This window comes from Antennarius striatus, chromosome 3 (assembly GCF_040054535.1).
Source record: "Antennarius striatus isolate MH-2024 chromosome 3, ASM4005453v1, whole genome shotgun sequence".
In the NCBI taxonomy this organism is placed as follows: domain Eukaryota; kingdom Metazoa; phylum Chordata; class Actinopteri; order Lophiiformes; family Antennariidae; genus Antennarius; species Antennarius striatus.
Window position 1 is genome coordinate 15,121,982 of NC_090778.1, and position 11,267 is coordinate 15,133,248.

General features: G+C 39.7%; 2 protein-coding genes across 2 annotated transcripts; both read left to right on the forward strand.

The window, feature by feature from the left end:
* Nucleotides 1-2,503: 2,503 nt before the first annotated feature.
* Nucleotides 2,504-4,254, forward strand: LOC137592542 (cyclin-O). Its single transcript, XM_068310806.1, has 3 exons — nucleotides 2,504-2,848; nucleotides 3,305-3,490; nucleotides 3,581-4,254. The coding sequence occupies exons 1-3, from the start codon at nucleotides 2,504-2,506 to the stop codon at nucleotides 4,202-4,204; spliced, it is 1,155 nt and encodes a 384-aa protein (XP_068166907.1). The 3' UTR covers nucleotides 4,205-4,254.
* Nucleotides 4,255-6,160: 1,906 nt separating this feature from the next.
* mcidas (multiciliate differentiation and DNA synthesis associated cell cycle protein) lies at nucleotides 6,161-8,495 on the forward strand. Its single transcript, XM_068310807.1, has 6 exons — nucleotides 6,161-6,449; nucleotides 6,563-6,642; nucleotides 7,174-7,234; nucleotides 7,406-7,632; nucleotides 7,845-7,955; nucleotides 8,061-8,495. Exons 1-6 carry the CDS (start codon nucleotides 6,161-6,163, stop codon nucleotides 8,493-8,495), a joined length of 1,203 nt encoding a protein of 400 aa, XP_068166908.1.
* The last annotated feature ends 2,772 nt before the right edge of the window (nucleotides 8,496-11,267 follow it).

The following is an 11,267-nucleotide window of genomic DNA, read 5'->3' on the forward strand; positions in this document are numbered from 1 at the left end:
GAGGTATGTAAAACATTTACAATTTAGTGATGGCAGTGAGACAAGAATGGTTGGAGTTGGGCTAAAGACAATGATTGTGCTTTTGAAACGTTGAGAGATGGCCAGTGATTAAGTTTTAAGGCAGCGGTCCCCAACCTCCGGGACACGGACCGGTACCGATTCGTGGGTCATTTGGTACTGAGCCGCCGGAAAGAAAAGATAATGTACATTAATTCTGTTTTATTTATTTCGGAATCTGAAAGATGTTTTACTTTGAAAAATTACCAGATTCTCTGTTACATCCGTCTACGTCTGTGGTCATTTGGTACCTGGCGGCACAGAACATTTGACTTTTTTTTAGTGATTACCAGTCTAAAGATGTTTTATTTTGAAAAGTGACGTATGTGTGGAATGACGCACAGACGAATGAGTCATTGTCCCGCTTGACAGGTCTGGGTCACGTGACAGGTTATCAGCCCTAAATTAAGCGCCCACAACTGCGCAAGTGTTCTGGATTAAAGTCAAACCATATTATCCTGAGATCACCCAAAAAGTATCGAAAATCCTGCTTCCGTTTCCAACCTCCTGTCTTTGTAAAGCGGGATTTTCTGCAGTGACCGTAAAGAAAACCAAAGTGCGGTGTAGACTGGACGTCTGGAACACACTTCAGGCGTCATTGTCTCCCGTTACCTCTAGATCAGCGGTCCCCAACCACTAATTCTCATTATTGTAATTATGATTATTTGATTGACTTGTTCACCCTTCAATTGGAAATGATCCGTATTTCTCCTACGTTGAATGCACTGATTGTAAGTCACTATATTTCAAAATAAATCAGTGCAGTCACTTGAATCGAGTTTTTTTTTAAAATATAATTATTTCGTTTACAGAGTTAGTCTACTTCTTCTTTTTGTTTACAAAGATGTTATCAATTTTTGGGGAAAAAATAGGTTGTTTATTGTCTGCATTTTACATAAAACCACTGCAGATGATTTGTTATTAGACTACAGCTAATAACAAACGATTATCGAGCAAATGAAGGCTGGTCCGTGAGGATATTCTTAGATGAAACCGGTCCGTGGAGCTAAGAAGGTTGGGGACCACTGCTTTAAGGGACACATCAATATTTTTTATTTAGAAACAATCTTTCTACTAAACTTTCTGTACCTGTCCCCAAACTATCTCTAATTCTATCCGAACTCTCTCCAGACTGTCTACAAACTCCCTCTGACCGCAACTCTCTATCAAGCAACCACATTTTGAGTGGCGTCTGACGGGTTTATAGCACTGACAAAACTCGCGGTACATTCCGCACCACTTCCTGAATCAGTCACGTGGTATCAGCTGGGCCTTGCGGAAACGCCCCCTACCCTACTCGGCACACGCTTCGAACCAGTGCTCGGACAACATCAGTGGAAGTGTTGTTCAAGTCTGACTTGACATGATCGCTGGTTTTCCCCAGGAGTTTACAAAGTGGCGATCAGGCTGTGTGTTTTGTAAACGTAAGCGTAAAGGTTCCGCCCAGCGCACCATTCTGTCAGATTTACGGAAACCGGCTAGGGACATATTAGTTGTCTTGGAAATTTGACATAATTCCTCAATTATTCTATCGTGATATTAGCGCAGTTATGAACAAACAATGGCATCATCCCGGTGTCATTTTCATTGTTCTTACCTCCAACAAGGAGTTTACAATATTATTTTGTGCTTTTTATTAGACATTGTGTCCACAATTCATCTCAAAAACTGTCATTTTTAAAAAGCGTTGTGGATTATAACATCCATCATCTGTCCATCCATCCATTCATCCATCAAATCATCATTTTTTTGACGCAGTGTACATAAAAGCAAAAGTGCTGTATCTCTAGTAAAAATAATACTTCCAATATTTTGTTTTGACATTGTATGGAAGTTATTTTTTCCTTCCTCGAGTTTTATTGACAATGGCTTTGTCAAAGGACGCCTCTCAATTAGTGTTTTCTTTTCTTTATTATATTAGTTAAAGATTGTAGTTATTCCGTTTTGCAGTATAATAACCCACAAATGCTTTTTAGACTGTCCTTATGAAAATTCAATTTTCTTCATCACATCTGCTACTAAAATTCACATGTGGACTCAAACCTTTTTTTATATGTGTCAGATTTTGGAGATACAGACAAAAGCACACAAAGACAATGTGCAATCCGTATTTCTAGTGAAACTTAAAGTCACGTTTCAATTTTGAAAATATTTTGCCTTCTTTTGGTAGGAGTGGATGTTTTTTGTCTCGTACATAGATTTACAGGCTAAAAAAAAATCAGAAATAAGATTAAAGGCTTGTAGTAATTAATTTGTACACGGCACTTTTAAGTCATTGTTGACACTGTGTTACCCGGGAAACGGGAGAAAGGTGCCTTGCATGAGCGGGGAAGACCCCGGGAAAGTGACGTCACCAGAAGGAACTCTCCCTACCACCCTCCAGCAGACAGAAGCTTTGTTAGACGGAGGGATGGTGGCTGTGGTTTGAACATTACCAAGAGAAGAAATGGTGACTTTTGCGAACAGTGACTGTGGCCTCGACACTCTTTACAAAAGGAGACGAACAAACGGCGCAACTCCTGCGCTCTCACCGGTGCGGCGGTGTCGGTCTGCCCGGTGCAGGAAGCAGATATTTATGTCCAAACTAAGTGACTCCGGTTTCGAGGACGATGTGAGATCCTCACCGAGTTCATCTGCGGCTCGAATAGACGAGTCCCCTTTCTGTTCGGACGAGCGTCCGACGGGACATGCGTCCACATGGTACCTGCAGTACGGCGACATCGGATACAAGATTGAGAGGAAGAAGGAGGCGAGATATCACCCCTGCAGGAGCTTGGCCCGCCAGCCACAGGTACTCCATAAGACCCGTTACACACAAATGAGACAATTAAGATGATATGTGTTAGGGTACTTGTATAACAAATATTTTTATTATTGTTCTCACTCTTGTATTCACAACTGAAATCATCAGATATAAATTGAAGACATCTGCAGACTAAAAATTATGCCCCCCAAATATTATTATAATTATGATTATTATGATTATTATTATTAGTAGTAGTAGTAGTAGTAGTAGTAGTAAGAGGAGGAGGAGTGTTTCTCAATTTAATTGCTTTATAATTTATTGTAGCGCAATAATTTCAAGGTGTCTCAATATGGTTACACATCTTATGGCTTCAATTTAACTGTTTCCTGAAAGTCTTCGTAAAAGTAATAAGTAGTGGCTGAATGTATGAAACATGTGAAGTAAACAGTATGACAGTATTTGTGAGTTGGACCTGCTGCTCATACTTTTCTTTACTTGCAGCTGACGGCCGAGGCGCGGTGCACGCTGGTTAGCTGGCTGATTCCCGTCACCAAACATCTACATCTGTCTTTTGAGTGCTGCTGCCTGGCAGTGAACATCATGGACAGGTTTTTGGCATCCACACCAGTGGCTACTGATTGCTTCCAGCTACTGGGTGTCACTGCACTCTTCCTGGCCAGTAAACAGGTGCCTGTTTGAGAACGGGAAATCCTTGAAGGAGAGATTTTTTTTGTATTTCATAAACTGTAACCCACCTCTTTCTCTGTATTCACCCAGGTGGAGGTGTACTCACCACGGATCAGCAGTCTCCTGTCATTCTGCTGTGATGCCTTCACTAGGGAGCAACTCTGCAACCTGGAGTGTGTCATCCTCCTCCGTCTAAATTTTTGCCTTGCCGCCCCCACCCTGGCTTTCTTTTTGGACTATTACACCAACCGCCATGAAGCAACCCAAGTTTCATCAGAGAATGCATGTGGTAGCCGGTTAGGACAAATGATTCCAGGCACAAACACACCCAGGCAGTGCAGCAACCTTGCACAAAAAGTATGTGAGTTGAGTCTGGCAGACTATTCGTTCAACAAATATCCACCATCTCTGACTGCAGGTTGTGCACTTTGGGTTGCCAGTGACCTACTGGAAACTGAGCATGGCCTTGTTGAGCAAACAGCTATGCAGTCAAAAGAAGATTTGTGGAGTAATTTTGTGGATGAACTATGTATCCATCTGGCTTCTACTCAGTCATCTGGGAGCCATGAGCAATCTGATGTCAACTCGCTGTCCTCATTTAAGGGTCACTTCCTGTCTGTGAGAGATGAAACCTACAGTCTAGCCCAGGAATGTAAAGACAACCTGAAGCTGTTGGTCTCATTAAACCGGGAGATTTTGATCTCTAATATGTGAAATTAAGTGTCAGTGTTCAATTTCTAGCAAATGCTAGGGATTGAATCCAGTGCAACATGCATTCGAAGCATGATCTAAACATCATGTATACCTCATAAACTATTTGTTGTTTTCAACAGAATGTTGAATATATTAATATATTTTGTTTATAATATTGTGTATTTACGTTTTTATTGTCTATGCACGGACTTACTGCAGGTTGATAAGTCTCTGTATCCTTGCTGTCTCTTAAATGAAGGAAATCAAAACTGTGTTGTGATCCATTGATTTTTTTATTAATAAAATAAATAATCAAATCAACCTGTGTTGGTCTCTGAATATGTAATAGAATTTGAAGCCATGACTGATGTCATTTATAGTATTTGACAACACACTTCAGTTGTTGGAAACTTTGGGTTGATATGTAAAACAGCTGTTGATGTTTTCAGTCTTTACACCAGTGTAATAATTTAGCTTTTGATAATAAGATCATATTGTGAAGAAGACATTCATATAACAAAAATATATCATAACTTCTCATCAGCGTTCACTTAAACTTGTGACGTCACTTTACTCAGATCTGCCCAATCTATTATTCTTTGACCTATAGAACATGGAATCAAGAATTTATCTTAGATTTAGGAGTTATAAAGAAAAATGAGAGTTCTCGCATGTGTACATCCACATCTATTTTACAATATAAAGTCTTGCCCCTTCCAGATATGAGATCCATTTCAGTTAGTCTGAATGTATCTGCATGATACTCATTGGTGTAAATACCATGTCTTTATGCCTCTCCATATACTTTTATATTATGATTATTTTATTTCTCCCTATATAAATATATCTATGTAATTCCTGGATCTTATGAGTTCGATCTGGATCCAGTTCTTTAGTGGTGGAACTTCATGTATTGGTTATCATGGATTTGTATTTCATGAAAGTGGGGGGAACGAAGGAATTTTCCTATAGTTGAAAAAGGTGAAAATTGATTCTCATTTCACAATCGTAGACTTCCTCGAATCTGTCAGGATTTGATCAGCTCTTCTTTTCGAGACTTCCCGCTGTTAAAAGATAATAAATAAATAAATAAATAAATAAATAAATAAATAAATAAATAAATAAATAAATAAATAAATAAATAAATAAATAAATAAATAACTATAATCACTTAGGTTGACTAGTGTGTTAGATTTTTAAACGCTGAGAAAAATAACCCATTCACAACAAACTAAATTTAATGTGAGGGATGAAAAACGTCTTACAGTTTTTTCCTCACGGCACATGTGATGTTTGTCCCTTGCAGGCTGTTGTCCCTTGCAGGCTGTTGTCCCTTGCAGGCTGTTGCAGCGGTTTACCGCGGGGTCACTTCCACTATTTTGCTTATCAGTGGTATCAGTGTTTGAGCTGCGCCAATAGTCTGGTCTATTGAGGGGCTCGCTGATAATCCATTACGCGTGGCATCTCGGCCTGCTGACACAGTGCCGACCACACAGGTACATTCAGCATTGAGGGCCAACAAGGATTACTCTTGTTTGTTTACTAATTGGGGGCATTTGTCACCAGTGTATACGGAGCTGTCGGATTTAATTGCTCTTTTCCTTTTCCACTTTGCTTTAAATGTAGCAACAGGCCTTGACCTAATTCGACTAAATATTTACGCACAAATGCATATAAATCACGAACGGAATCGTATGTCATAACGAAAAATTGGAAATCATGATGTAAAATTGAGAGAATCCGGTGAGATCACCGTACATGTGCGTCTGGCAGGGGTAAATCTGGAGGGGGGGAGGCGGGTCTGACGCAGGGGCGCACCTGCTGCGGGCCGAATGGCGCCGTTATGCGCGCTACCACTTTGCACCTCGGAACCAGAAAACCGTTAATCAGCGCCAGTTTAATCTCCAGGGGGACGCGGTCACTCCCAGGAGACCGCATAAGTAGCATTTGATTGGGCCAAAGGTGTGAAGCCGCGGCATGGAAAGATTCTCACCGGGAGAATTCGTTCTATATATCATCTCCAACTTCGACCATGAATCCTCAGTCCGGTCCGGAGCAGCGCCGATGGAGATCCGAAGAGACAGAGAGGTGTTCGATATGATGAGGAGGAGAGCTTCAGTAAGCATAAACACTGATCCTTACAATAAGACACACACAACTGTGTTTAGTGGCGTTAACGTGATTTTTCTGCAGGATAAAGTACTGGTGCCGAGAAGCAGCAGTCCAGTGTCCGTGTACGTGGAGCTCCCCTACGTCAGTGACCAAGGTAGACCCCGCGCATCGCTAATATTGTCATAGCTACCAAAAAGAAAACAATTACAATTTATGGTTAAATAAATTTACATCAATAGTTGACACATAAGCTTTATTTTCCCACAGCATTTCCAACAATTGCATGGGATGATTTGGAGGACTGCGGGTCTGGCGTGAGAAGAGAGAACGACTCCATCGGCTCACAGGTGAGAGGTGTGTGTGTGTGTGTGTGTGTGTGTGTGTGTGTGTGTGTGTGTGTGTGTGTGTGTGTGTGTGTGTGTGTGTGTGTGTGTGTGTGTGTGTGTCTGTGTCTGTGTCTGTGTCTGTGTCTGTGTGCAATTTCTCCTGCATATCCACGCATTTTCCAACACATTCCACCGACAGCAGAGATGTGGCGCGGCAGACCGTCACCCCTCGCTGGCTGTTAATGTTCGATGTGCTGGAATTCCTCCTGAATGACACTGTTGTTTACTCATGACACGCAGAGTACCGCTAATTGGGCGGACCTCACAAGTTTTGTCCACAGGTAGCCTATTTGGCACGACTCACCGTTCACCCAAACCACTCCTGACGGCGCACTGGCAGAAATGACCACCAAGACATGTTCCACTTTTATGCCACATTGGCCTTCTGGGTTTTTTTGGGATTTCCAGGTCTGGTGCAGCTATGATTCCCTTGTCGACTGAGATTTTCAAACATATATGCATGTATTAATCTTAATTCTCACTCATTCACAGGTGAATGAAACCAATGCACATGTCCAAGACTTTGGGAGATATGCGCTGGATTTCATTGCAGGTTAGTAAACAATTGTTTTAGTAATATCTGGTGTGGTGTTAAGGATAATAATAATAATGATGATGATGATGATGATGATGATAATAATAATAATAATATGTTCTCCGATTGTCATTATTATTTCTTATAAATTATTATGTGATCATCAACTTGAGTGTTTGTCTCTGTCAGATTCTCCTGCCACACTGGAGAGCAGTCTGTCTCCAGGTGAACTTCTACCGTTTCATGGATGTGTCATTCCTCCTCTCACCCCTCAGTGGGACTTCTCTTCAGAAGACAGTCTGGTTCGCTCATTTTCAGAAGCAGGTCACTCATATCTACAAGAGGAAACTGTGTGGAGGGACATTGCCCATTACCACGGCAAGGCCTTAGAAGATTCCATTGAAGTCAACAATCAGGTTAGAATGTGATTTATGACATTATGATTTATGACACGGGGACAGTTCAATAGTTCAATGTAGTGTGGTGTTTATCATATGATGTAATAGGTATGCAATTTAATGCTGTAAAATAACTGTACATCTTCTAAAGATGAAGATGCACCATAGGCCTCTGAATCTGTGTTCCATGTCAACATGAGTGAATGTATCTGCCTCCTTTTTGCCTGCAGCGCCATGAAATTCTGCAGGAAAAACAAGAAGAAATTGATTCCTTTCAGGAGAGAAACCTTCACCTTAGGCAGCTGGCCAGTCGGGCAAAGAACTTGGCATCAGTTCTAGAAGTGAGTATGACTAAATATGTGGACACACATTCTTTCTGGATAAACTTCAGCTTCTAATCTCTTGTCTTTGCCCTGTCTGGCTTTAATTTACCTATTTCCTTTCAGAAACTTATGACAGTTAGAGAGCCATGTGTAAGAGAATCAGTAATACCCTGTGGTGATGGAACTTCACTGAGTCCCTGTAAGCGACAGCGGCTGGATGAAGGATATGAAACCGAGTCCTCTGAATCGGTAGAGGACATGCTGAGGGACATCAGCACACGCTGTAATGCTGTCCTGCATGACGCCACTGCTGGAACAAAACCACAGCAGCAATCAGAGGCTATACGCATGTATGGTTCATTCTCAGGTCTGCAGACGTCTATTTCTAAAGACAGCGTCCTGGACCGAGCAGAGCCTGAAGAGAGTGTCTCATCTTTCAGAACTTCTGTTAGAGAACACAGCACCATTAGGACTCAGGTGTTTCCTAGTGGACATGCCTTCACCTCCATCACACAGCAAGGAGGGTACCGTTTTCGCTGGGTTCCCAATGACAGATGAAACCAATGATAACAATTATGGAATTGACTCCATTCACACTTTTATTATGTCAATTCAAGAGTGGAAGGAAGTGTGGGTGGGCAATGACTGTTAATGCTTAACTTATAATCCATCGTGATATTAGTGAATGATTAAAGGATGTTTCACTCAGGTAGCCTGTAAGCTAATCAGTCAGAGGTGGTGCCAGACAAAGGAAATAACACTGCCAAAGCTTTTGTTTTCACTGTGTTCCTGTTTACATGCCTTAAAATGTAATGATAGCCAAACAATAAAACAACATCATGTTTATTTTTGTAAATGCTAATATTATGTTATGTTAATGTAATGTTAAAATTTGAATAGGAGAATACATTTTGTATAGAACTGGCTTGAGATTGTTATTATGAAACAACAGGTCATATTTAAACAAATGCAAAGAAACTGTTTTCTGTGTATTTAAGATGTGACACAGATTTGACCCCTGACCTTCTGGAAGAAGCAGGAACTTCTTTCCCCTTTGTCTCAGACTGAGGGACTGTGTGCTCTGAATAAGAGCATTGAATTCAGAAAACGTTATTGATACCCAAGGGAAAATTGTTCAATATATTAATTTTGGTTGCAGCCGACATCCTTGCTTATATCCTTTCCGAAAATTGAATTTTTCATTCCTGTTGTATGATTCTTTGGTGTTCTAAACCATGTGGTAACACATACTGTAAGTTGTCAGTATGCTCAAGCCACAGAAGATCAGAGGTGTTAAGACTTCCTGTTGAAAATTTTATCTTAACACTTTGTGGTTCACAGAGTGATTTTATAGTATAAATAATTGAGTAAAGTTATATTTGCGATTTAAAGAGTACAGGAAACAAAGAGTTAGTCATTTTTCTTTGTTCACAACATAAAGTATTGGTTGTTCTGCCACTTAAAATTATTTTTTGATACCTGATTCACTGAATTATGTTTCAGAAACTTTCAGGTATAAGAAAAACAGTCAAATAAGGAAATCAAAAGAAGAACAAATAATTATATATTCAAAAAAGGATGTGACCATCTCACCTATATCTGAGGCCCCTTCAACATCACTGTTGAGGAATTCAGCTGTAAAAAAAATAAAATTGGTTTGCATGGGGTGGACTGGTCGTTGGACAATGTCAAATCTCAGGTGAGACACCTGTTCAAACGTCCCAAACCTGGGTTTGTTTACTGAAGAGCAGTGAAGGCAACACAAGAACCCATGAATTGGTCATAATTACTACTGTCCTTCTCACAGGCTTTTACAGTACATACAATAAGAACCAGATAATGAGAAGGGGTGTGAAGAAAACAGTAAACAGTCATTTCACTGTGACACGGAAATATTCATCACAGACAAATGTTAGGTATTTATTTATGTTAATGAATGAATGAACACATTTCTGTAAACAAAAATAAATAAACAAGTTATAATACACTGTAACATTCAATCTTTAAATCTGTTGATTTAGAATGCAAATATAAAACTATGTATACTTGAACTTGGTTTATGAAATCACCACATAGATGAATAGTCTATCAGTACCTTATCATAATATAATTTGTACTAAAATGAGCATGATCAATCATTTGGTTAAATATTAAATGGAAAAAAATTAAGGATAATGTAACCACATAATGAAATGATTACAGTACTAGCAACTACTCAATAAATCACTGCTAGATTCACACAAATAGAAACTGATGTTTCAGAAGTTAAGAGTATGGCCATCAAGACTCAAGAACAACTGATTCACAGATATCTGTGAACTAATCAATAACTGTTAATACTAACGTAGACTTACCCACTGTTTTGTAATAAGCCATGATTATTATAGTCCTACATTATGAATTATGAAAAAACAACTAAACATCAAGATTTATTCTTTACATTTTCAAAAATTATTAATGAACGAATTATTAGTTAGACATTAGCAGCATGGCTGGCAGTTCACTTGTCCAAAATTAGAGAGAGTAGAGTACAACTGTATCCGTTGCACTACACACAGCACAGTGAGTACACAAAAACACAGAAAAAGCACACAGAAAGCACCAGCACATAGAAAGTAGTACCAACACCAAATAGAAAGAGTAATAAATAACCCATCAAGAATATATAAATAGAAATTAGTCAAAATTAGGAGATGTTACCATATTTAAACTCAGTTTACTGTAGTTTAATCAATAGCATTACATTTTACTCTTTAAGATCATCATTTATTGGTGTTCTGTGAGAAATATACATCTCTAATAAATCAACTTGTGTTTTCTGCTACACCATGAGAAATTTCCTACTATGTAATACCAAAGTGATATGAGAGGGATTTTAGTACAACACATTTCATATATGAGCAAAGCCTGCTGGAGTAATGTAGGTTCTTAAATGTTGTTAAAATACAAATTAATCATCCTGCAAATGTATTCAGATGAATAAATAAGCAGGCTGGACGTTTAGACTTGTAAAAGGCGCTGCCTAACACACCCAACATGTACCTGACTCCTCTTGACCGCATGACCCGACATGATTACCGTTAACAATCCAAATTCCTGCTGCCAACGGAACTCAAACAGGACGCTTCTCATGTAACAAACCTTCACGCCAGCTTAGCGCCACACTTTTTACTGCAAACAAATCCGTTTGTCACTGACCAGAGTGAGAGCAGAGAGCGAAGCTTTGTTTGAGCTGTTTGTGACACATTTGACCGGTTAAGCTGCCGCCAAACTGCGGGGGACAATGCGGGAGAGAAAGGAAAATATAGACACAATGTGTTACTAAGGTGA

What these genes read in the sequence shown, in the direction of transcription:
- LOC137592542 (XM_068310806.1), top strand. Translation starts at nt 2,504, where the DNA reads ATGGTGACTTTTGCGAACAGTGACTGTGGCCTCGACACTCTTTACAAA. An exon ending in GCTTGGCCCGCCAGCCACAG is followed by an intron (nt 2,849 to 3,304) that starts GTACTCCATAAG and finishes CTTTACTTGCAG; the next exon opens with CTGACGGCCGAGGCGCGGTG. An exon ending in TCTTCCTGGCCAGTAAACAG is followed by an intron (nt 3,491 to 3,580) that starts GTGCCTGTTTGA and finishes GTATTCACCCAG; the next exon opens with GTGGAGGTGTACTCACCACG.
- mcidas (XM_068310807.1), top strand. Translation starts at nt 6,161, where the DNA reads ATGGAAAGATTCTCACCGGGAGAATTCGTTCTATATATCATCTCCAAC. An exon ending in CCATTGAAGTCAACAATCAG is followed by an intron (nt 7,633 to 7,844) that starts GTTAGAATGTGA and finishes TTTTGCCTGCAG; the next exon opens with CGCCATGAAATTCTGCAGGA. An exon ending in ACTTGGCATCAGTTCTAGAA is followed by an intron (nt 7,956 to 8,060) that starts GTGAGTATGACT and finishes ATTTCCTTTCAG; the next exon opens with AAACTTATGACAGTTAGAGA.